This window comes from Natrix helvetica, assembly GCF_964273705.1.
Source record: "Natrix helvetica genome assembly, chromosome: 6".
NCBI lineage: Eukaryota > Metazoa > Chordata > Lepidosauria > Squamata > Natricidae > Natrix > Natrix helvetica.
Genome location: NC_138553.1, coordinates 34,601,057 through 34,628,094, shown reverse-complemented (window position 1 = coordinate 34,628,094; position 27,038 = coordinate 34,601,057). Strand labels below are relative to the sequence as shown.

The 27,038-nt window shown below is 39.5% G+C and overlaps 1 protein-coding gene across 8 annotated transcripts in view; it reads left to right on the top strand.

The window, feature by feature from the left end:
• Positions 1-27,038, top strand: part of CNOT4 (CCR4-NOT transcription complex subunit 4) — an 82,454-nt gene that overhangs the window by 37,583 nt on the left and 17,833 nt on the right. For 3 of the 8 annotated variants that reach the window (XM_081958263.1, XM_081958262.1, XM_081958267.1), the window contains exons 7-11: positions 5,067-5,200; positions 8,691-8,846; positions 20,727-20,784; positions 21,411-21,660; positions 23,788-24,285. In XM_081958263.1, coding sequence (XP_081814389.1) covers positions 5,067-5,200; positions 8,691-8,846; positions 20,727-20,784; positions 21,411-21,660; positions 23,788-24,285 — 1,096 coding nt within the window. The remainder of the gene's footprint in view (positions 1-5,066; positions 5,201-8,690; positions 8,847-20,726; positions 20,785-21,410; positions 21,661-23,787; positions 24,286-27,038) is intronic. The other 5 variants (XM_081958266.1, XM_081958269.1, XM_081958265.1 and 2 more) reach the window with 3 other exon arrangements.

The window sequence follows — 27,038 nt, the reverse complement described above, 5'->3', positions numbered from 1 at the left end:
AAATAAATTTGACATGTAAATATTTTATGCTAGAAATTGATAGAGCACATTAATTGGAAAAGTTATATATCCATTTTTCAAAGGTTATGTAAGGATTTTTGCAATAGTTAACATCAATTGAAACTTGAATAGCAAACCTCATTTTCTCCTGTGCACTACTTGGAGAGTCCAAGCATGGGTTAAATTCTGTCTATCTGCTCAAGGACTGAATTGGAATTTCTTTGGTCACACCTCCCAGCTCCAACTGGATCCAGTTTTTCAATTAAGTCTAGCCCAGTGGACTTCCAAAGAAACTCCAGCAGTTTTTGGTCAGATAGAAGAGAATTTATTTATTTTTTCTTAGTTGTATTTTGTTTTTTTCTTTGGAATTATTTTTTTCATTTTCATTGTCTTCGTTGGTGAGTTATTTGGAGCGGGAATTTGGGAGCGTTTCCATTGTCGCCCTTACGGTGTTCTGGACTCAGACGCCTGTGGGCTTCGGACAGAGGCTTAGCCATAGAGTTCGTCCGATTCCATCTTGGTGTTCCGTGTGATTTAGCAGACCTCTGGCCTCTTTGGAGTCGAAGCGGCGGCTTCTTTCAGCCGCGCAGCCATTTTGGATTGGCCATTTTTATCTAGGCGCCCGCATTTTTTGTGTACAAATTGCTGGCTCTGCAGGAGGTTGCCGCAGGAGGTGGTTTGATCTTGTCTGGGTCACTGGCTAGGTTACCTGAGAGACTGGTTAACTTCACGTCTTTGGAATTTTTTGGCCTCAGTCGTACTCCATGAAGTGTTAGATCAGCTTCAGTTAATTGATCTGCGCCTTTTTTTGTCTGTGCGGCCAATTATAGCCTATTCCGGTGACCACGCAGCACACGCTCAACCAGCATTCCACGTCCTCCTGTGGATGCTTCTGTGGCAGCTCTTACATCGTCCTCTGTTCTTCTCCCAGATCTCATAGAGGGCCTCAAGGCAGAGGATAAGAGGGCTGAAAAGGCTTGCCATAAAACATGTCAAGCGACAGTATGGGCCATTAAAGTGGGGCTGCCTCCTTTTTTAATAGGGCCTCCATTCTCTGGCTTCGCCAATTGCAGACTAGATTACCTCCCAGCGACTCCAGATTGAGACAGGATGTCAATAAGCTGGTAGCTGCAGCAGAGTATTCAGCGGATGCCACCCTTTAACACTGCAAAATTTACATCAAGAGCCCTGGCATTTAATGCTACTTCACGTCATCTTTTATGGCTTCGCCATTGGCACACAGACATGAGGTCCAAATGGAAGTTGGCCTCTGCTCCCTTCAAGAGAGGTAACCTCTGGGTTCTTGTTGAGAGCAAGGACAAGAGGAAAGTTTTGTCTTCCATTTCCCGTAAAACTGAACATAGATCCCCATCATACTTTGCAGACAGCCATTTCGAGCACCTGACTCAAATCCCTCTACCCCAGCCTTTCTACCTGCAGTGAACTAACTCTGTGCAGGACAGGCAGCCCTTTCGAGACAGGGGCAGGCACCAGCCTTACTCCAGGCGGCCATTTCAAGGAGGGTCTACTTTCAGACCCTTTCATTGGAATAAGTGACCATCAACCCAGTCCTCCCATAGGAATGCAGTAGCAGCTCTTTGCCACCCGATGGGAAGGGATCACCACAGAACGTGTGGGTACTGCAAACAGTGAGGCTGGAGCTCACATTGGACTTCATTTCCTTTCCTCCTCAACATTTCATTCGCCGTCCCATCCCAACCTGTTCCACCAAGAGAAAAGCAAAATCCAGCATCTAAGGGAGATCAGGGCCATAGAGCCAGTTCCCCCAGGGCAAGAACACAGAAGGTTCTATTCTATCCCATTCCTAGTGCCAACTTGCTGGGGGGGGGGGAGCTACTCTAGACTAAAAAAGCTCAATGTCCTCCTGGTGTACAAGTGCTTCAAGATGCAGTCCCTTCAATCAATCCTGGGCTGCATCCAATGTTACCTGGATGACATTCCCATCCAGTTGTCCTCCCTGGCATAGGCTGTGCGCGATCTCCGATTCACCATGCGAACCCTGCAATATCATGGGTTCTCCATCAATCTGGAAAAGAGCCATATGTCACCCACCACGAGACTGTTACATCTGGGTGATCGACATCTCATCCTGCCAGGTGTTTCTCTCTCAAGACCGCCTCGACAGCATCAGGTCTCTTGTGCAGTAGATCCAGTCTTCCAGCCACGTTCCAGTACTTCTTCTTTCCCAGTTACTCAGGAAGATGATTTCGTGTCTCACAATAGTTCCTTGGGCGAGACTACACGCAAGAGAACTCCACTGGTTCTTTCTATCTTTTCAGTGGGCCGACGCCAGCAACTCTTCAAACATGGTTCGATTTCCACCAAAAGTCCTGTGATTCCTCCAATGGTGGCAACCGTCTGCCTGACAATCACGTTAGATGCCAGCCTATGTTCAGCTGGGGCGCTCATCTGCACAACCAGATAGCACAGGGCACATGAGCCGCTCAAGAACTGTCGCACAACATCAATTGGCAGGAGCTGAGAGCGGCACGTCTAGCTCTCCATTGATTTAAGGGGGAGATACGAGGTCGACATATCCTGATACTCACGGACAATGTTGCGCCAAAGGCAGATATCAACTGTCAGGAGGGCACTTGGTCCAGCTCCCTCATGACGGAGGTGGAGGGTCTTGGAAGGTGGGGGGAGAAGCACACCGAATCCATTCAAGCGGAGCATCTCCAGGGTGAACAACGTACGAGCGGACTGGCTAAGCAGGATCACATTGGATCATTTGGAGTGGTTCCTGCATCCGGATCTTTTTCACCAGTTGTCATTGAGGTTCGGTCATCCCATTGTTGGCTTCTTTGCCAGTCTGGAGAACTCCCAACTTCCTCGGTTCTTTTCCAGGTTCCGGTTGCCTCAAATGGAGGGTGTCAATGTCCTCTGCTGCCCCTGGCCTTGGGGGCTCCTGTATGCATTTCCTCTGCTGCCTCTCATCCCCAGGGTGATCAGGAAAATCCTAGCGGAACAAGCGGAGGTTCTCCAGGTAGCTCCTCACTGGCCTAGACGGTCCTGGTTCTCTGATCTCGTCAGCCTTTCCATCACTCACACCTGGAAAATTCCACAGGATTCAGTCTCTCTCAGCCAGGAGGTCTTCCTGCATCCGGAGCCCCAGTGGCTCCAGTTGACCATCTGGCACTTGTGAGGGACCTCCTGACAAGGGGCAAGTTCTCCAATAAAGTCATCCAAGCTATTCAGGCCTCTAGGCACGCTTCAACCATCAGAATCTATGATGCAACCTGGTCCACTTTCTCATGATGGTGTGCCAAGATGCGCGTCAAGTCCATTTCAGCATCGATTCCGCAGATACTGGACTTCTTACAGCAGGGTCTTGATAGGGGACACCCTGTGACGGCAGATACCAGTGCTGTCTATGATTTTGTCAGCGAACACTCATCAACCTCTCAGTCAGCATCTCAGCATACGCAGTTTCCTGAAAAGGGCCACAAACCTTCGGTCTTCGGTCATTCGTTGTTACTCTACCTGGGTGCTCTCCATTGTCCCAAGAGCGTTTTCTTGTGCTCCTGTCGAACCGTTACAATCCACTAGTTTCCGACATCTGACTCTTAAGACTTCCTTTCTCATAGCCATCATATTGGCCAGGAGAATTTCGGAGTTGGCAGCCCTCTCGGTCTGGGAAGAATTATGCATCAGCCATCCTGACAGGGTCATTCTCTGCTTGGACCCTTCGGTCATCCCGAAAGTCAATGCCTATTTTCTGGGTCCAGGAAGTGATCCTATCGGACTTTTGCCCGAGGCCCAGTCATCCCAGGGAACACCGCTGGCATACTCTTGATGTTCGCAGAGCGCTTTGGAGATATATTAATTCGACTGCCTCGTTTCGCCGTTCCGAGTCACTTTTCATCTCCTTTCAGCCAGCCTCTATGGGCCGCAAAATCACCCCTTCTACCATAGGGCACTGGCTGAAAGCTTGTATCTCCCTGGCCTACAAGCACCAAGGCCCAATGGTTCCGGCTCGCATCACAGCACACTCCACTAGGAGTGCGGCTACCATGCCCCAGTCGAGGAGATCTGCTAGGCAGCGACTTGGGCGACTCATTTGCTCTTTGTCAGACATTATAAATTGGACAAGTTTGCCTCTGCAGATGTATCGTTCGGGAGACGGGTCCTACAGGGTGTTCATTCCATTGGGGAGATGTTCGACTTGGATGTTTCTCACCCTAGTGACATTTTGTTTGGGTATGTCCCATGCTTGGACTCTCCCAAGCAGCGCACAGGAGAATGAACATTGGCTTACCTGGATGGTCATTCTCTATGCGCTGTGGGAAAGTCCAACTCCACCCTGGGGTCTCCATCAGTTTCTACAGCATGTCTATGAGGATGCCGATGTCCAGCGTGGATTTACGTCATCAACAGGACCATGCCTTCATTGAAAAACTGGATCCAGTTGGAGCTGGGAAGCATGACCAAAGTAATTCCAATTCAGTCCTTGGGCAGATAGACAGAATTTAACCCATGCTTGGACTCTCCTGAAGCGCACAGAAAACGACTATTTAGGTAAGCCAACATTCATTTGAAATGAAAATTATTACTCCCACTAAATCGGCATAAACTATTAAATTATAGATGTCATGGAGTGGACTAAAATTTCAGCATACTAGAAAACTAATTCAGTTTGCAGCTAGTCCATTTGCAGTTATGACAGTGATGAGAAAGTAATTTTGAAATCAGTCCTTTTTACAATCTCTGCAGGAGTGGAAAAGAAAGGAAAGGAAAAATAAGATAATAAAATAGTTACAATTTCACTTAGAGAATGTTTTACTTAATGACTAAGTTATCAGTCCCAACTGTGCTTGCTAAAAAAAAGAAGGACTATTTGTATAACAAACCAGATTTTCTGTTTCTGACAATGATTTGTACTGATTTGGCACTCTTATCCAATGTAGATATTGATTTGGGAATTTTTAAAATGACATATTGTGCAATAGTATTGTGTGAAGATACTAGTATGTCATGGAATAAAGTACAGTATATGTTTTAATTAATCAGGTTTTTTTTTACTTCTGGCTTTTCTTTCACTTCAGGCTGGCAAGCATCAAGAATATGAACAGAAGTTACTCCAAGAACTATACAAATTAAACCCCAACTTTCTCCAGTTGTCCACAAGTGTAGTTGACAAGAACAAAAACAAAGTGACTTCTCTACAGAGGTATGATGTGTAAGTACAGGTTCTCCACCAGAGTTTTCTAGTTTTCCATCAAAACTCCTTTTCTTCTTGATCAATTTTACTTTATGACTTCTTAAATCAATATAGATGGAAAATTATTCTTTTTGCATTATTTCTGTCTTTTATATAGATGTGTGGAATATTTTCAATATGTACATATATTTATTAAATTTAAAATTGTTTTTAACAGAAAATTGCCTTTCTGTTAGGCCTATATACATTTACATAGAATGTCACAGACATAACCATGCTGATAGGTTTTTGTGGCATAATCTGAATTCATTTCAGTTTCGACTGATGTTCTGAATAAATGTTTTATAAACTATTATTATGAAGTAGACCTGGTCTTCAATTTGGTAATACAAACTGAACAAATTGGTTAGACTTAGAAGAAGGTAATATTTCCACAGAGCCTTTGAAAAATAAAATTATATCTTCATGTAAATTTTCTTACATTTGGTACCTTATTTGATTTGTGCTTCTATATATTTGAGCTATAGTACGTTGGTGATTTTTAGATTATAATACTTGAGAGGAAGTGTATTCAAATATCAATTATCTGAAATTTTCAGCATATGCACTTATGGGTAATTCTCCAGCAGATGTTATTTCAATAGTATCAGCTGCTCCCAGCATTTTTCTTTGGTGTCAGTCCTAGTCAGGTGTCTTTTCTACATGCACATAAAAGTTCAGATGACATCAGAATGCCTTCAAAGTGATTGTACTGAGCCTTCAAGTAGATGGAATACTTCAGGAAGCAAGTTTAAAGTAATGTTTTGGTTGTTTTGCAAACTGTCCTTCAAGTGACTTACACAGTCCTGCTATTTAACAGTTTGTGGGTCTGTTACTTTTTAGGATAGTTTTCTCAAGTTAAAAGTTTCACTGCGTATCTTAACATGGGTACATTGTTATTATTTAGAAACAAGTAATTTTATGCTTAGAAAGTATTGTGTTAAAACATTTGTTAGGTATACTTTTAATTAATCTAAGAGAAAACAAAATAATTAATAGTATAATAATAGGATAGGGTTGGTGCAATATATACCAGTAGTTGATGACTAGAGCAAATGGATGATGATCAAGAATAAGTTCTTTTTTTTTTAATGGCTTAGTAAAAATACTTTTCAAATAATATTTTAGATAGCAGGGTCTTATATTTCTTTGTCATTTTGTCCCGTGTTGATTCAGAATTATCTTGAGAAATAATTAAAGGAAGCGTTTAGGAACTTAACTTTGTGAAGTTAAAAATATATTAGCAAAATTTGTAATAAGTACAGTCTAGACTTTTCTTAATTCAAGCGATTGATTTCAGATGAATAGGACAATCAGCTTGATCTTTTTAATTTGTGTGTCTTGTTTGGATTATATGCTATATAGTTATACTTTGATATCTGTCTCAAGAGAGAAATATATATCGAAGGAAACATCAACTGAAAAATTCAGTTTTCTCGCAAAATGAGTTGGAGGGTAAGAAAATGAGAAATAACAGCATTGCATTCTGAAATGGCAACAAACTCTGATGTGGCCTGTCGCAACAAAGAAGGAATCTAAAGCTTCATAATCACTCTTGCAAAATGATTTTGTGTAGAATTGACTGACGTCAAAATGGCATTTGTGATATATTTATTTGACCCAAAGATAGATTCTCTCAGTTTATAGATTGCCACCCAGCATTTAAGTCTTCACTATCAGACTTTAAAAGAAAGCAAGTAACATGAAAGTGAATCAAAATAAATCCTAGAGTCTAATAAGCCTTCTTAATAGCATTTTTTTTTAAAAAAGAACTGAGTTTAGCTCTTTAACTTATTTATCTTTGTTTCTAAAAGAAGTGGTATTAAGTGGCAGGCAGAGATGGCCTCCTTCTCAAAATGCTAATGTAATTTGTGCCAAATAATATTTCATTAAGATTTTTGATACATATATGTGTTGTGGAAAAAGTCACTAAAGAACTTGCCTGTTCTGTAGGAAATATCAATTTCCTACTTTCTGTTTAAGGTATTTTTAGGAAGCCCATTTTATTAAAACTTGGCAGCAGTAGCAATTATAAATACATTCATCTAAAACATATTTTTTGGTATCAATTTATTCTGAATACTGTGCATTTTTGAGCAGAGATTAGGATAGCTGATAATAATTTGGGAGATTGTTATTCTCCATTTGAAAAATGGAACTGAAGCATTTGTGTTCTTTTTATCTTCTTTCATTGCTGGAGAGGATAAAAGCATTAATGAAGAAAAACTGTAAATAAAATCTCAAAAATGAAAAACTGTAACAGAGTTTTTTGTTCCATTACCAGCTTATATAGTTTTAAAATGCATATATACATATTCATATTGATTTCTTTTAAACCATTTTTGAGAATCCACAACTTTCTATATTGCATAAAATCAATGCTGGAGCATATACAGGTAGTCCTTGACTTACAACCATAATTTATGTTGCTAAGTGGAACATTTGTTAAGTGACTTTTTTCCCATTTTACAACCTTTCTTGCCACAGCTGTAAAGTGTAGTGGTTAAGTTAGTAACACAGTTGTTAAGTGAATCTGGCTTCCCCATTGATTCTGCTGGTAAGAAGGTTACAAAAGGTGACCTCGGGACACTGTAACCATCATAAATATGAGTCAGTTTCCAAGAATCTGAAGTTTGATCGCATGACCATGGAGATGTTGCAATGGTCATGTGTGAAAAATGGTCATAAGTCACTTTTTTCAGTGCCGTTGTAACTTTGAACGGTCACTAAATGAAATGTTGTAAGTCGAACATGTTGCACATATGTAACATATAGTATAAGGTTCTGAATTCTTTTATTTTTACATATAAATAGCACTTTCTAAAAGTAACGAGGAAAAACTACTAGATCAACAAGCAGAAGAAAACAGCTATCATCATGTTCCTTTTAATATGAACAGGGGTTCATGTATTCCTATGGAAATTATCTAAATAGCTAAAGATGATGATATAAATTTTATTTAAACTGTTCATTCCTTTTCCATTCCAGAGGAGCCTAATTCGTTTATGTGTGCTTATTGGTAAAAGTGTTGGGGATTCAAAGATGGGAAGGGGTTAAGAGCAAGGTAGGTTAGCTGAGGTTTACAATAACTAATACAGTTTAGAAGTATGCAGCCGGCCCAGGGAAAATTCGTATTGAGAGTATAGGCATACAGTTTATCAGATGGGAGATGAACCATATTCAAGAAATAATAAAAAACAGACAATATAAAGTCTTCAAGAATTCTAGATTTTGATGGTCAGATTTGCCTGGACCGTTACATATTCACAAATACAAATGTAACCACTTTACCTGATGCAACCCTTCCTCACTTTTACTTTTCTAGTGTTACACGCAGACACTACAATTTGAGTTAAAGATTTTCCCGTTCCTCAGCATCACTTAAGGAATGAGGAATAATTTCCCCAATGTTTCAGTTTTAAGATTTTCTCTATAACTTGAACTCTCTTTTACTTTCACCTCTTTCCAGACCCAACAGTAATAACAAAGATGCCTGGCCATCATTACAGAGTTCAAGTAAATCAGTCAACGGCTTAACAATGGAACACAGGAAAACGCCTCCTATTTTAGAAAATGGCACAGACCCAGAACACATGACTCCTGATGGTCCAGATTCAGATTTCGGGTAATTGTGCTGCCTTTTATACTTCAGTTAGTTTTCTTTCTCTCTCACTGTTGTGGAGGGATGATTTTTTTTTCCAGCCTCTGTCTGGAGAGCTGAATTCAAATGCTGATAAAATTATAAATAAATATGGTTGCCCCAGTTCAATAGTTGATTCTTAATCCTAATGTGGGTGGAAAAAAAACCTGTTCATTATTCAGTGAGCAGCTTTTCAATAGATGCCTGTCTAAAGGTAAGGGTTGCAAATGAGATGAAACATTTTTAAACAATCGTTGACATCAGCATTCTAGGAAAGGATAATATCACAGTTCAACAACACACTTGTATTGCAGCGTAAGAATTCTGATTTCTGGTGACCTTTACTTAAGTGGTTTAAATATTTTGAACCAAATATAAAAAAAAATATATTCACTAATATTATATTGGTATTACACAAATATGGCACTGTACTGAGTTGCATTAACTTTTCCAGTTCCTAAACGTTTTTTGATTTTGTAATTAGTGTTTTAAAAATCTCTGGCATCATGAATATTTTGTATGGGTTTTTATATCTTGGACTAAAAGTGCATATTCTAAAGCACATTGATGTACCTCAATTTGTATACTTTATGTTGCAGTAATACTGTGTAATAAGGAAACAAATAATAGAAGGTCCACTACACAAATTGCTCAATTAAGTTAGTAGTAATAGATGAACAAATGAAGTGCCTTTTATTTCAATAGTTACTTGTGAATTGAATGAATGCTTCACATCTAATGATGATATTTGAACACTTCAGGATGCACCATTCCTGTAGAAGAATATACCTGTGACACCACTCTTCGTATGTTCTTTTACCCAAATTTAATGTCCTATCCAGAAGCAAGTAGTCCATTTTATATTGTATTAATTGTAGATGAATAGATATCTACTAAACTGGATTATAAAATAGTGTGGTAATGGTCTGTGAGGTTTAATTTATTTCAGCTATAAGCATAGGAAATATATTGAAAATATTTTTAAATTTTAATGTGATTTCAGCTGAGCAGGAACTTTACTGTCATATGACGCTTTTGCTTCTTCCTATCCTCTCGTATTATCTAGGTTATGGAAGGAAAACTGACCATGTTTTTCTGTTAATGCTTTTGGTTTGAGAAAGAAAACTATATTTTGATAGATATTCAGCATTTCATCTAAATTGGGAATGTAATTTCAGATGTCAAGATTGCATGTAACCCATCTAAGGTTTCAGTGTGGCCTCCCCAGCCCCACCCCTCCAAATATCAGTAAAAGTCTAATGTTTTAAGGAATAGAAAGCAAAAATTATTAAATACTGGGATAAACCATATTAAATTCCTCGTAGTTGTATACTTCAGTTTTAATTGGTTTTAGGAACTTACTTGATAGTCAGAGATAGACTTTCACTATCAGGGGATATTAAAGTTTATATTTTTAAGGAAAACTGCAATATTTAGGCAGCTATTTATCAAGCCAACTTTTTCATGACTTTATGCTGGAATAAATTTCAACATTAAACTTGAGTATCTTAAAAATACAATCTGTTCCAGTTTAAACATGTTTAGAAAGTGTTAAATAACAGAAATGTAATATACACTTTTTAATATATTTTCCAGTTTACTCCTTTATATTAAATAAATTTTCAAGTTACCTTTTGTCATTCTTTTTGTCAGTTAAGTTTGGAATAATCAAGTTCTGACAAAGATCACTAAACTTAGGTAGTGAAATGCTATTTTATTTTAAAATAGCATTTCACTACTGTAGGTTTTATTCCACTAGTTGTAGCTGACTTTATCTCTTGTAGCTGACTTCATCTCTGTTTTTTAAAGTCATTGAGCCAGAACTGTCCAAAGATGTTTCTATGATCATATGGTCAGAATCATGCCGCAGCACAAAGCTTACAGTGAAGCATGGAACGCTGTTATCTTCCCACCTAAGTGATACCTATTTGTTTACTTGCTTTTACATGCTTTTGAACTGCATGTAAGGTTGTTAGCAGCTGATGCAAGGGAACTCACTCAGTCACACGGTGGTAGGACTAATATACTTTCTCCGCTGACTTAAGCACTTGAGCCACTGTGTTTTTTATTTTAAATAAATGCACTTGAAAATAAATGCTACTGATTCTGTAGCATTTTATATAGATATTCCCCGCTTACAATCATGGTTGGGACCAGAATTTTGATTGCTAAGTGTGATGCAGTTTTTAAGCATGTCAAGCAAGTTGTGACCAAACCAGATTTTACAACCAGTTTTACTGTGATCATTGAGTGAATCACTAAGGTTGTTAAGTGAATTGCACAGCTGGGAGAGTAGTGATTTTTGTTGCCCTAACTAGATTCAGTGAAAGCATAGGCTTAGGATATATAGGCTTAGAGCATTAAGACACTTTTTGAAATATAAACCGTTGTAGATTTAAGATTAGACTTTATTGTGAGAATAGTTTACAAAGTTATTTTAAATTTCTGAAGGGTGCCTAGGTTCAGTGCCTCATTTAAATATTTTCACTTTAAAAATAAAATATTATTTTTGTTTTTATTGTTACAAACTCAAAATCATCTAACAGTTTACAATTCTTAGATTAAATTTATTTTTAATTTGAAGACCAAAACTCACAGCATTAGAATCGTATTTGTTTGTTAATCGAATTTATATTACTGCCCATCTCATTGCAGGCAATTCTGGGTGGCATAAAACAATTTTTAAAGATTTTTTTAAAGACATGTCAGGAGTAGAAAGAATACGCTACAAGTAACTAGTTGTTTCTCTTGTCATCCAATAAGCTTCTTCAGTTCACAAAATTCAGTTCTTGGATGAGAAGCAAAGTGTTTTCAAAGAAAAAAACAAAGTCCAGTTGCTTATTGAAAAGCACCTTTGTGATAACCAGGTTCTGGATGATTGAGAATCTCCAGAGACTGTGCATATTAAAAATACTTTTTCCTCCAGTGTACAAATATTATTTAAGCAACAAAATGAAAGTAACATGTTCTGGATTATATTGGTACTGGTTTGTGTTTGGATCACTATCTTGTTTGAATGAATAAGTGATAAAAGAAGGAAGCTTTGTTACAGTTTTAAAAATATGGACATTTAAAATATGTTTATGTAAATGCTTGTTTGTTTAAGAGGAAATAGTATAGTACTGTATTCAAATACATGCTTAAAGCAGAACATTCCAAGACTTCTTTTGTCTGCCCTTCAGACAAAGACTAGGATACCAGAGTTATGAATGATAATACTATTTTAGGGAAAACAGGGTATTATCCATAACATCGTTCTATCCTCAACAAGATTTAAGGAAATCTGTATTGTTAGTAAACAATTTGTTACTTTATAGAAATTTTACTATTACCTGAATTACCTGGATGATTTTAATTGTACTTGTGGCTTAAATTAGGTTCTGTTAATCATTACTGCATTTGACGTTACAATGTGAAGACAGTGGTAACTTTTCCCAGCTTTATTTCATTGCTTACAATATATCACTTGTTAGGATTGGCAAGATATTTTTTTTTGTTAAGGACTTAGGTTTAAGTAATTTTCTTTGAACCTGGAAGATGAGAGAAATCACAAAATTTACACCAAATTAGGCCTTTACAGACTAGGTGTCAGCCTCTGTTTCGCTATTTGCTTTCGGCTACCATTGAAATGGGGAGGGGGGGCTGGTATTTTGGAGGGGAAGCTTTAGTACAGGAGGGATTGTAGAGTGGGAGTTTTGGTCTCGCCGTCTACTGCGCATGCTGGAGATTGGCGCTTGGTGTCGGTCAAGGCCAACCGTCTGCATACCTACCTGATGATGCTCCTTGAAGATGGAACTCACATAACACCTAAGGGATTTACAGATTGGACAGTGGGATGAGGGTTGCCAGGGGGAGGGGGCTTGGTCACATATTGATAAGTATGATTTTGTGCGCTATTGCCTCAGATCTTGCTTTGCTTAGGTACTATCTTTTCATAACCAGTAAAAGTACTCTTAATTCTGCAAAATGGAGTTAAGTGATTTCTTTCTTGGTTACTGAGGGAGGCCGGCTTGACATTAAGCAAGATCTCACTTTTACACTCATCCCAGAGCTAACACCTTCCGAGGGGAGTGTAAATAAAACCAAAACCTCAAAGAAATGTCTTACCCAGGCAGCGACCAGGAGGACGACATGGGGGCGGCTGCATCCTCGTTTCCCTTGAAGACGGAGCGGATGGCGGATCTGAATTTGGAGGAATGCCCCAGGTGGTCGTTGGGAGTGGGACAGAAGTATGATCCTGAGGAAATTCCGACTGGAATTACCAAAAGGCGACATTGGTGGCTGGCAGCTGCTTGGCAGGACGCCAACAAGGAGAACCTTATGATGTCCCAGGCTATGAAACTCTTTCAAGAGGCTTGGGAGAGGCGACGTTTACGCAAGAGCGGTCCCGAAAGAGAAGCTGATCTCTCAGACCCAGAGGAGAGAACGGCAGAAGCCGGATGGCAAAAGCTCCTCCACTTAGTGTGAAATTTGGAGGTGACCCAAAGGAACTAGGATTTTTCCTGGTCCAAGTCTGGAATTTCATGCAACAGTTCAGAGAGGATCTCCCCACAGAAAAAGCCAAGGTAAGAATGGTTACCATGGCACTGGAGAACAAGGCAGCGGCATAGATGGTTGCCCTGCACAACGATGACTCCCCCCTGCTGAGAGACAATAATAGGTTTATGGCCACCCTGAGGAAACGCTTTGATGACCCCCGCTCATGGAGCGGAAGCCAGAACCGAATGAAAACCCTTACCCAGGGGAAGAACCCAGTGGCTGATTACATACAAGAGTTTCATGAATTGTCCGTTTATATGCGGGAATAGTCGGAAGAAGTTTTAATGGACAGTTTTATGGATGGCTTAAACAAAGATATATACCAAAACTGTGTAAACGGGGGGGGGGGGGCTGTAACTTGCAATGCTGGTACGAATTGGCAGCAGACGAGATCGATCTAGCTAGAGACAAGTACCGCGAAGACAGTGAGAAAGAGAAAGCTACCCCTCCCAATCCCCCCAAAGGAACTCCGAAAGGAGGAAAAAGTTGGTCTACAAGCAAACCTCGGTATACCACCTGCTTCTGTTGCGGAAAGGAGGGACACCGGGCAGCAAATTGCCACTCAAATATTGGCCCAAAACTTTCTGCCGGGGGGGGGGAGAGGAAGCCAGACAAACAACCCGGGAAGAGAAGGAACACCGCCATGAAAGGGGCGGAACCTGTTGCGCAATTCCCTCCCATCCCAAGAGAAGAACAACTGTCCTCGGGGGAAAGTGAAACCGAATCTGATGATGACCGTCTGGTAAGTTCCCGATCGGGCCCCATGACCATCCCAGTAGAACTTAAAGTGCCCTCCACTGGCACCCAAGCAAAAATGCTTGGGACTCGGGATGCACACATTGCATTGTTAGCCAGGAAAAGGTGGAAAAACTGGGCTTGAAACTGAGAACTTTGAAAGTCCCCATTGCTTTTTGCCAGCTAGATAGGTCTATAGCTGGGGAGGGCTACCCATTTTCTGACTGAACCTATAGACATGTGGATGGGAGATCACCAGAAAACATTAAGTTTCATTGTGGCACCGGGGATGGATCGACCTCTCATGCTTACCCTGGTTGCGTAAATGGAACCCACACATCAACTGGAAGAAAGGGTGGTTGCGCATCCGATCCGCTAAACCCCCTGAGGGAGATGGGAGGGTTTCCAATATTACCAATGCTGAACCTAACCTAGCGGCCATGGTGCAGGAAAAAATTGAGGGGGAGGAGAAAATCCCAAAAGAATATTGGGACCTAAAGGACGTTAAAAAAAATCCTCTGATAAATTACCCTCTCACCGTGCGACGGATTGCACCATTGAGATCCTCCCAGGAGTAAAACTTCCCAAACCCCAGATTTACTCAATGACCCCATGCGAGATGGAGGAATTACGGAGGTTTATTGACAAAAATTTGAAAAGGGGGTTTATTGAACCTGCTAGGCCACATGTGGCCGCCCCTGTGTTGTTTAGAGAAAAGAAAGATGGCTCCTTTCGTCTCTGTGTTAATTACAAAAATTTTAATAGTGTATGCTTGGAAAATGTATACCCCCCTCCCTCTGATGAAGGATATGTTGGCCCAATTGGGTAAAGGGAAGATCTTCAAGAAATTGGACCTACGGGAGGCTTACTACAGAGTCAGAATCAAAGAGGGAGATGAATGGAAAACTGCTTTTAACTGCCCACTGTGTTTTCAATTCAGAGTACTCCTGTTTGGCCTACAGGGGGCACCAGCTGTCTTCATGCAATTAATAAATGAAGTTTTACATGAACACCTGTACAAGGGTGTGATGGTCTACCTTGACGACATCCTTATCTACATGGAAACACGTGATGAACACGTGACTTTAGTACGATCAGTACTCAAGAACCTCCGGGAGGCAGAACTTTATGCCAAATTGTCTAAAGGTGAATTTCATCAAGAGAAAATTGATTACTTGGGCTACTGCATCTCCCACAACGGCATCAAGATGGACCCAGAAAAGTCCAAGCTGTAACTGAATGGGCACCTCCTTGCACCCGCAAACAATTACAAAGGTTTTTGGGATTTGCAAATTTTTATCGTCAATTTATCCCATTGTTCGCCAGCATTGTTCTGCCCATTACAAATCTCCTAAAGTCAAAAGGGGAGGCCAAGCCTAGACCAGGTAAGCTTTTGAATTGGACTATGGAGTTTCAAGCCGCTTTCAAGAAATTAAAGCGACTCTTTGCAGCTGAAACCGTTTTGAAACACCCAGATATGGAGACACCATTTATTGTTCAAGCTGATGCCAGTGATGTGGCGGTGGGGGCAGTATTACTTAAAACGAACGCTGAGGGGAAATTGCAGCCATGCGCTTACACCTCTCGCAAACTGACGGAGACAGAGAGACAATGAGCTATATGGGAGAAGGAAGCTTTTGCGGTCAGATGGGCTTTGATGACCTGGCGACATTTCCTAGAAGGGGCGAAACACCCTTTTGAAGTATGGACTGATCATAAAAATTTGGAAGCTTTGAAGACCCCACGTAAGCTATCTCCTAAACAGGTGCGTTGGGCGCAACATTTCAACCGTTTCAACTTTACCCTCAAGTACATTCCGGGGGGGAAGAATTTCATGGCTGATGCTTTGTCTAGGCTTCCCCAATGCAACATCTCTAAGCTGAGTGTAGTTCACCCAGTCATTCCAGCAAAAAGTCTAGCTGCCCCAGGGATTACTAGAAGCCAAGGCATTTCGAATTTAGATGTCACAACGGACCTCATGTGCAAACTCAAGGAGGGCCTTGAGTCCGATGACAGGTTCAGGGAACATCCAAACAAATGCACTATGAAGGATGGACTGGCTTGGGTAGGAGCTAAATTATATGTTCCTGCTGCCCTGAAAACTATTGTTCTTCAACAGGCCCACGATTCGAGAATGGCAGGCCATTTTGGATTTGTAAAGACTTTACATCTGGTTAAGAGACAATTTTGGTGGCCTTCATTGAAAAAAGACATTGAGTCCTACATAGCCAGTTGTCCCATTTGTGCTGCCGCAAAGCGCCCATCGGGAAAATTCCAGGGCCTTCTCCAAGGTGTGGCCTGGCCTGAGGCCCCATGGAAGGAGATATCGATGGACTTCATTGTCAAATTGCCAGAGAGTTTAGGCAACACCGTGATTTGGGTAATCACTTACCTGTTTTCCAAACAAGTTCATTTTGTACCCTGTTCCAAAATCCCATCAGCTAAATCATTAGCTAAGTTGTTTATTTCACATGTGTACCGGTTACATGGAGTACCTGAAAGCATAATTTCGGATAGGGGGGTCCAGTTCACCTCCCTCTTCTGGAAGGAGTTTCTGAAACGAATTGGCTCCGCCCAGGGCCTAAGTTCCGCCCACCATCCTCAGACTAATGGATCTTGTGATTCTGTTTTGGAACAGTACCTCCGGTGTTTCATCAATTATCAGCAAGATAACTGGGCTGAACTGTTACCACATGCTGAGGTGGCATACAACAACTCGGTGCACAGCAGTACCGGCTTGACCCCTTTTAGAGTTGTGTTTGGACAGGACTTTGTACCACTTCCTGAGTTGCCTCGAGAAAAAACACAAATGTTGTCCTTCTCCGAGTGGAGTGACCAGCTTTGCCAAATTTGGCCCATGACCCGCCAGGCGTTGGAGGCTGCTCATCGGGCGCACAAGAAACAGGCTGACAAAAAGAGAGTGAAGCAAAGGGAGTACAAAGTAGGAGATCATGTATTTTTGTTTCTACAAACCACCCAGCAATCAAAGAAACTAGGGCCAAAGTATGTCGGTCCTTTCCCTATTGTAAAAATCATTAATCCTGTTTCTGTACGATTGGAGTTACCAAAGCATCTTAAGCGGATTTATCCTGTGTTTCATGTCAACCTGTTGAAACCAGAGCACACTTCTTCTTTTCGTGCGCCCCTACCTCCACCCCCTGCCCCTCTTCTTATTGAGGGAGAGCAACACTTTGAGGTTAAGGAAATCTTGGATTCCAGGAAACATATCGAATTCAATATCTGGTATCCTGGAAACATTTTTCCCCCTCCCAGGCTCACTGGGTGGATAAATCTCAAGTTAGAGCTCCTAGACTCTTACAGAAGTTTTACACTAAGTACCCTGATAAGCCTTGATCATATTTGCATCATACATGTCTTATGCTGTCTTTTCTATTGTTTTATTTTCTTGCAGGGATGACTTCTTTTCCTGAAGGAGGGCCAGATATCAGCCTCTGTTTCGCTATTTGCTTTCAGCTGCCATTGAAACGAGGAGGGGGGCTAGTATTTGGGAGGGGAAGCTTTAGTACAGGAGAGATTGTAGAGTGGGAGTTTTGGTCTCGCCGTCTACTGCGCATGCTGGAGATTGGCGTTTGGTGTCGGTCAAGGCCAACCATCCGCATACCTACCTGATGATGCTCCTTGAAAATGGAACTCACATGACACCTAAGGGATTTACAGATTGGATAGTGGGATGAGGGTTGCCAGGGGGAGGGGGCTTGGTCACATATTGATATGTATGATTTCGCGTGTTTTTGCCTCAGATCTTGCTTTGCTTAGGTACTATCTTTTCATAACCAGTAAAAGTACTCTTACTTCTGCAAAATGGAGTTAAGTGATTTCTTTCTTGGTTACTGAGGGAGGCCGGCTTGACACTAGGGTAGATTTGTACTTATTTTAACATGTTCTATCAAACATAATATTCTCAAAATATTTTATTATGTTTGGATTAAAAATGTGTTACTATTTAGGTTGTCATACCACTGCCTTTATCAGACAAGCACTTCAGAATTCAAGTTCCTTTAGCTATTGTTGGAAATGTTAAATTCAAGTACATTTCTAGGTGCCAAATTCATTTTCTCCAGTATTCATGCCACAGGTTAAAATCAATGTTTCTGACTAAGGTATTTTTCAAATTATATTTCAAAGCATTTATGCAACTTTGTGATCAAGATAGAGATGCATTCCATCTTCAAGTCACAAAAGCACCTAAAGTTTGATTTTAATGTTAATTTATTAACGATATTTAACAATTGATAACATGTCAATTTATTAACTTTAATACAATATGCCTATCCAGAGATGTTCAGTATTGTATCTCTTATCTATAGCTTCTACCAAATCAGTGATGTTATAGGCTATGTACTATTGTTCTGCTGAACAGCCATGACAATAAATGTTGAAATCTTGAATTTTTATCAGTGTTTCCTGATAAATTTATTTGGAATAATAGAAGAGCTCTCTACAAGCAAATATGTATAGCTTAATTCCAGTTAAAAAGACGCATTCCAGCATGTATACCTGGCCTAATCTTTTTTGCTTGATTGATTCTTTATAGTGCTTGATTCATTATCTACATTTGACCTACATTACTGTAATTCGTTCAAGCCACTCTTTCCCTATTTTTTATGAATTACAGCATCATCCATGTATTGTATTGATTTTCCCTTGTTCTTTCTGTTACAGTGGTTTTTCAAGTTAATTTACTTGTGGAGTAAATTTGCGAATGGCAGTTTTAAGACGCTCAGATTACTTGAATGTTCCAAATAGCAATAGCACTTAGATTTATATACTGCTCCACAGTGATTTACAGTGGTTTGCATTGTCTACATGGTGCTCCGAACAATCTGGGTCCTCATTTTACTGATCTTAGAAGGATGGAAGGTTGAGTCAACCTTAAGCCTGTCAGGATTGAACTCCTAGCTAAAGGCAGAGTGAAATACTGCATTCTAACCATTGTGCTACCATGCGGCTAGAATTGCTAGAAAGAAACATCATATTAAAAAATATATAGCTTTTCTGTTAAAATAAATGATTGAAAGAGACTTGGATTAATTTCAATTCCTCCTGCCTTTTCCAAACTAGTATACTTTTAATCTGAATACCAGAATCTCTTGAGCATTACACATAAACTATCAGTCTGAAATCCAGTGTCATACTGAAAACTTTTCCATTCATTTATTTACTGGACTGATATCTCACCTTACATTCAAGAACTTGAAGACAGCATAATAAGACTAATTTTCCCAAAAATTCTTGAGATAGGCTGGGCTGAGAGACAATTCCTAGCCCAATGTCACCCTGGCAGTTTATGTGATTGAGAGGGGATTACAACCTGGGTTATTCCATTCCTGATTAAATCTGTAGGTCACATTAAAAAATGCTTGCAAATAAATTTATATTCTAATAATTACAACTGGAATTGATTGAAGATTAGGTTTAAATAATTAAACAGGACAAGAAGCAATGGATGGAAACTAATCAAGGAGAGAAACAACCTAGAACTAAGCAGAAATTTCCTGACAGTAGAACAATTAATTAGTGGAACAATTTTCTCCTAGAAGTTGTAAATACTTCAACACTGGAAGTTTTTAAGAAGAGATTGGATAACCGTTTATCAGAAATGGTATAGAGTCATGAGGGCGAACCTATAGCACGTGTGCCACATGTGGCATGCGGAGCCATATTTGCTGGCACACCAGCTGTCAGTTCTGGTGCACATGCGTGCACTGGCCAGCTGATTTTTTGCCCTTCCTGGGGGCTGGGGAAGGCCGTTTTCGCCCTCCCCAGGCTTCAGGAAAGCCTCCGGAGGCTGAGGAGGGCGAAAAATGGCCCCAGCAGCCCAATTGGAAGTTCGGGAACTAACTTCCGGTTGGCCCATTGGGATTGTTTTTTGCCCTCCCCAGCCTCCGGAGGCTTTCCTGAAGTCTGGGGAGGGCGATAACGGCCTCCCCCAGAGGCCCTCTGGAAGCCAGAAACAGATCATTTCCAAACGTCTGGTTGCCCATTAGGACTATTTTTTGCCCTCCCCAGCCTCTGGAGGCTTTCCTGAAGCCTGATGGTGAAAAACGGTCCCAACGGCCCAACTGGAAGTTCGGGAATGATCTGTTTCCGGCTTCTAGGGGGGTAGGAGAGGCTGTTTTTGCCCTCCCCAGGCTTCAGGAAAGCCTCCAGAGCCTGGGGAGGGGTCATGCGTGCATGTGCTGGGGGGTCGCGCATGCATGCATAGGTGGATGGAGAGGATTGAATTGGTATGGGCACCTGTGCCGTAAGAAAAAGGTTTGCCACCACTGGTATAGGGCTTCCTGCCTAAGCAGGGGGTTGGACTAGAAGACCTCCAAGATCCCTTCCAACTCTGTTATCCTTTTAACTTTGTGCAGTCAGGATATTTCTAATTGAATTTTCATTAATTAAAGTTAATCAAATTCAAAAGTAAAGCAAATATGCAAATAGATATATAAAATAGTTACTAATAAACAATACAAAGTTCTCTTTAAGGTAGTAAAAGGTTTTAATTTTACTTCCTATAATTTAGTCTATTAAACTGATTTTATATCATTTTCCATTTGCTTAAGTATTGTTTCTTTTCTCTAGCTCTATTGACAAGCCATCAGATTCTCTCAGTATAGGAAATTGTGACAACTCACAACAGGTAAGATTCTAACAAGAATTATGAATTTTGTTAGCTGCATATTTTTGTAATTATAACAAATATGTGGCAAAGAGAGACCTGCCTGCATGTAAAGTCTTTAATTTAAACTTATATAGTAAATACAGTAGCTTTTTTCTCAGCTGCCAAATTTTTAGAAATGATTTTAAAGTATCTATATACTACTGAAACTCTTGGGTCTGGTTGATTGTTTGTAACCTTCAATGGGCAAAACAGTGCATCATAGGACAATTTTTGAATTTATATACCTCAAATGGACTAACTTACAGAATACATCCAAAATCCAGGACCTTGCTGTGGTATTGAAATTTGGCAAAGTTGTGACTGCATCAGTGCATTTCCAATATTCCCTGCCCGTTTCCCAAGAAAAGTCAATGAGGAAGCCAGTAGGAAGTTGGAAGTCACTTGTTTTGTTTTTGTTTTTGTTTTTCCCACTTGTGGTCATTCCGTTTCTCTGTTTAAGTAATATATCTGAAACAATGATCCGATGGATCACGGGTTATCTAGTCTGCTGATAACATTATCCTCTCTAAGATTTTTATTTTATTTTACAGTTGTAGCATAGTTTTAAAAACTTAATCTTATTTTGCCTGACCTTTTCCTCTCAGATATCAAATAGCGACACACCATCACCACCTCCTGGTTTATCAAAATCCAATTCAGTCATCCCAATTAATTCATCCAATCACAGTGCACGTTCTCCATTTGAAGGAGCTATAACAGAGTCACAGTCCCTCTTCTCAGACAACTTTCGGCATCCCAACCCAATTCCAAGTGGACTCCCCCCATTTCCCAGCTCCCCACAGACGTCTAGTGACTGGCCCATGGCACCAGAGCCACAGAGTCTCTTCACATCAGGTAATATAGAGTCTCTCTATGAGGGAGATTGGGTTTTTTTTTCTAAATATGATAAATAAATAACTATATGTAGTATAAGAATAATTACTAATAAATATTTGCACATTGTAATTTGAAATAGTAGTTTGGCTTTCTTTTAACTTTTAAAGTAAATCATGATTACGTATTAAAAGCCATGGTAATACTTTTGTAAAGATTTTCTGTATGGGTGATGATAAACTTTATTAAAGAAATGAACATTAACAGATACTTTCTTAAAATAAAATTTCACATATTTATGCATAATTATACTGCATAAATGCAGTATAATTTAACATCAGAATTAGAATATTTTCCTTATAATTACAAAGAGTAATTTACTTAATTTATATATCAAAGGCTTTTTTACCTGGCATTAATATATTTAAATATAAATCTTTGAGAAATCATGCCTCTATATTACAGGTGTCAAACTCAATTGCATCACGTGACGTATCGTGACATGTTTGCCTTTGCAAAGACGGGATGGGCCTGGCTTGCTCATGATGCATCTGGCCGCGGGCCGCCAGTTTGACACCCCTGCTCTATATGAACAACATTCACAAATTGATATAATACATGCCTACATTTATTAGCTTAGAGGATTGATTTCAGGATACAGGTAGTCCTTGACTTACAACCAATTGTTTAGTGATGGTTCAAAGTTACAATGCCACTAAAAATGGCTTTTTTTCACACTTATAAGCATTGCCGCTTCCCCATGGTCATGTGAGCAAAATTTGGCCACTTGGCAACTGACCCTGATGGTTGCAGTGTCTGGGATCATGTGATCACCTTTTGTGACAAGCAATGAGAAAGCCATATTCACTTAAAAACTGTCACTAACTTAACTGCAGTGGTTCATTAACTGTGGTAAGAACGATAATAAAATGGAACAAAATTCACTTAACTGTCTTGATTAGCAACATAATTTTTTGGGTTCAATTGTAAATCAAGGATTGTCTGTACAACCTCAGCTGGTACAGCTGACTTCAGAATGTTCCTTTATTGAAATTTAACCCCCTAATACAGTAGTTCATTAGAGGCTGAAATAAAAAAATGAACAATTTGCTTTAACAAATTTAAAATACTTGTGTTTTATCATGAAAACAATAAAAAGTCTCACAATAAAGACTTGCCAATTTATTAGCATCCAAACATTGATAGATCACAGTCAAGTTGCATTTGATGAAGTGGACTGTGTCTTATATAACAGTAAATTGTTTATTCTTTAAAGACTCTTTGTTTTAATCTCATTTAAAATAATATATTTACGTAATTCATCAGAACTGAAACAGCCGTGGTGATTTATTTGCTGTGTATTTTACTTTTAGAATCTCTTATACATAATATTAAGTAGTGGTTTATTTATCCTATATGTATGTGACAGGAAATAGAGATGGTCCTCGCTTATTGATGTTAATTGGGATCAGGAACGCCATCAATAAGCGACCTGATCATAAAGCATGACATTACACGACCACATCAACTTATGATGGCAATTCTGGCAGTCCCAATTGTCATCATTAGAGAAATCCTACAATGTTGTAGCATCCCACATTACGTTATCACCATTTGCACCCTCCTATCAGGTTACCCATTGACCAGCAGTGAAAGTCAGAAATGATGATCGTGACCATATACAGAGAACAGGAAGATGTGACATTGTAATTGTGAGCCACTTGCTGAGCACCCAAATTGCATTGGTCATAAACCCCTTTTACAGTTCCATTGTGACTTGGAATGGTTGCTGAATAAGTGATAGTTAAATGACTACCTGTACAGCCATCTTCCTGCTCTCTGTTTAGCCTTGCATTTGTTTCTAAATATGTTACAAATATAATTCTATATACCATAAACTAAATCCTGCTAGTGCCAATGGAAATTAAATAAGTATGTTTTTGTACTAAATATGTTATGGTTAAGCAAATGACAAAAAATGCTAAAGTTCTCTTCATTTGGGGGAGTTACAGAAAGAAATACTGTTTGAATCCAAATTTAAGGATTTTCATGCACAATAGGAATAAGGGTAAGAAAATACATTTTAAAAAACTTGTAAATAATTTGATATAGGTGGATTGAGAAGGCATTTATCTCTCCTCTCCTCAGAAACTATCCCAGTATCCTCCTCTACAGACTGGCAGGCAGCATTTGGATTTGGTTCATCCAAACAGCAAGAAGATGACTTGGGATTTGATCCCTTTGATATCACCCGCAAAGCCTTAGCAGACCTGATTGAGAAGGAACTGTCAGTTCAAGATCAACCGTCTCTTTCACCAACATCTCTTCAGAATCCTTCCTCACACACTACAACTGCCAAAGGGTCAGGATCTGGATTTCTGCATCCTGCTACACCCGCAAATGCCAATTCTCTCAATAGCACATTTTCAGTCTTGCCACAGAGGTTCCCACAATTTCAACAGCATCGAGCAGTTTATAATTCCTTCAGTTTTCCAGGCCAAGCAACTCGCTATCCTTGGATGGCCTTCCCTCGCAATAACATCATGCACTTGAACCACACAGCAAATCCCTCTTCAAATAGTAATTTCTTGGACTTAAATCTCCCACCTCAACACAGCACAGGTCTAGGAGGGATTCCCATAGCAGGTAAGTGCCTTGAGTCAGGCAATACATTTGAGTCATATCTTCAGCTTTCTAAATCAGGATAATAAAGAATGGGAGGGGGAAATTATTTATTATTATTTTATTTATAATATTTGGTAGACCACCCTAATTAGAAAGATTCTAGGTGGTGCATAACTTGGAGAAAAGTGTTTTCATCAAGCCTTTTAAAACATTAAAGTCTACAAAATACAGAAAGAGGGTCACCTGCAATTGCTCTCTAAGTGAAACTCATATTAAAATGAAATGATTTTCCAGAATACAAGGAGGCTTACTCTACTGTTGGGTAGAGCATGTTCCATAATGTGGTGGGTACTACTGAGAAGGCCTGCCTTCTAGCCCATGACTTGATGTTTGCTACTGAATAGTGATATAACTGGCATTCTGGGAACATGTCTTTTTACACTTCTGAAGAGAAATATTACATTTGAATTTAGCCTTCTAATTATGAGCTTTATAAGAAAAGTGGAGTATTCCATGTCCAATAAATAATATTTTGGAAGTTTTATAATTTGCCTTGACTTCTTAGTAATGCTGTAGAATTGATTTTTATTTATAGTTTGAGGTATATTTCAACATCTAAACATTTGCCCTGGCCTACTCATTATACCTGAAGAATATAATAGCAAATCAGTAGTCCTATCATTTACCATTTTCAGCATCTGAACAATGAGATCTAATATTGTTGAGATGGCAGAAACAACGGGTACAGAATGCTTTATGAATGTAATTATGGTATCTAATGTCTGTACTGTTCAGTTTGACATTTAACCAGAAAATTAACTATGCAGATTTTTATTTGTATATCTATTACATTCCAAATTGCAGTGAAAATGTTGAAAGTAGCGCACATTCTAATTAACATGCACGAAGAAGTATGATTGGTAGATCATGATTTTGTTGAAGTCAGAACAAAATTTGGGAATCTTTAAATCATAATTCATAATGTTTTTTAAAAAAAGTTATTTTGTGGGTAGCAATCACATTCTGGCTTAGGAATAATATGACTTGGAGATAATATTTTATTTTTCTAAACTATCATGAAAGTCTTGGTATTTTTCTGTATAAATATTTTAAAATAACTAGGAAAGCTAACATTTTTACTTGATATCATTTTATTAGTAATTGAAACATTACAAAAGTTTCAATTTTCCAGTATATTTGTCTTCACTTGCTTTGTCTACGACAGGGGTACTTAAATCTGGGCTGCGGGGCCGGCCTTGAAATAGTACAGGACTGGCCCGTGGTGCCTTTGGCAACCAAAACAGGGAACGGGAAGCCATTTGTGCCCCCTGCGCCCTGTTTTCAGCCTGGACGACCTCCAGCACTGCCCCACCACCACCACAGTTGGCTGGCCCTTGGAGAACTAAAATGCTGATCTGGCTCTCAAAGACATCCAGTTTGACACCCCTGGTCTACAAGTTCTTTGGTACTTTAATTTCAGATTTTAGCCTGCCTCATTTTTAAAAACCAGTTATTGACAGTGCATATAAAACCATCTACATGCACCTGTTAAAATGCCAGGGTTTTGAGATGTAAAAAATCACACCAAAATAAATCACTTCAGAATGTTTTCAATATTTAATATATAGCAATAACAATAGCACTTAGACTTATCTACTGCTTCATGGTGCTTCTACAGCCTTCTCTAAGTGGTTACAGAGTCAGCATATTGCCCCCAACAATCTGAGTCCTCATATAAGCTGTCCAATTCAATTGAAAAGCAAGCTGAAATCTTTTAAGGGAGAAAATAACAATATAACCTTACAATAACATGGTTTTATAAAGATGCACACCCTTAAACTAATACATTGTTGAAGCACACCTTTCAGTAGGGCACATCTTGCCTTGGGAATCTTTGTCAAAGTAAAGGGCAAAATCCTTGAAAAGGTGTTCCAAAACTGCCAGATTACAAGGGCATCTCCTGTGCACAGCCCTCTTTGGGTCACCCCATAGATTTTCAATTGTATTGAGGTCTGGGCTCTGACTGGTAAAACTTCCAAAATTTTGATCTTCTGATGAAGCCATCCATTTGTTGATTTGGTATTGGGTCATTGTGTTGAAAGGTGAAATTCCTCTTCACCTTCAGCATTTTAGCAGAGGCCTGAATGTTTTGTGCCAAAATTGACTGATACTTGGAAGTATTCATAATTCTCTCCACCTTGATTAAAGTTCCAATTGAAGTCAAAGCACAATGTTGCCACTACCATGCTTCATTGTGGGTACAATGTACTTTTGGTGATGCACAATGTTTTTTGCACCAAATATACCTTTGGGAATTATGGCCAAAAAATTCAACCCTGGTCTCTCCAGACAATAACACATTTTCCCACATGCATTTGTCAGACTAGATGTAGGTTTTGGAAAATGTAGCTGGGCTTGGATATTTTTCTTTGTAACAAAAGGCTTCATGTCATCCTACCACACAACTCAGACATATGAAAAATACAGGACGTTGTTACATGTAGTGTATAACAATACTTACCAGAAATCTCTGCAACTCCTTTAATGCTACCATAGGCTTCTTGGCAGTCTGTCAGATCAGTTTTCTCCTTGTTTTTTCATGCACTTCTTGGTAATGTCACTGTTGTGCCATATTTGCCCAACTTGTTGATGACTGTCTTCACTGTGTTCCATGGTACATCCAATGCTTTGGAATTTTTTGTACCCTTGTCCTGATTGATAAATTCCAACAAAGAGCTTACAAAGCAACCTTTGATGCTTTGTAAGCTCTTTGC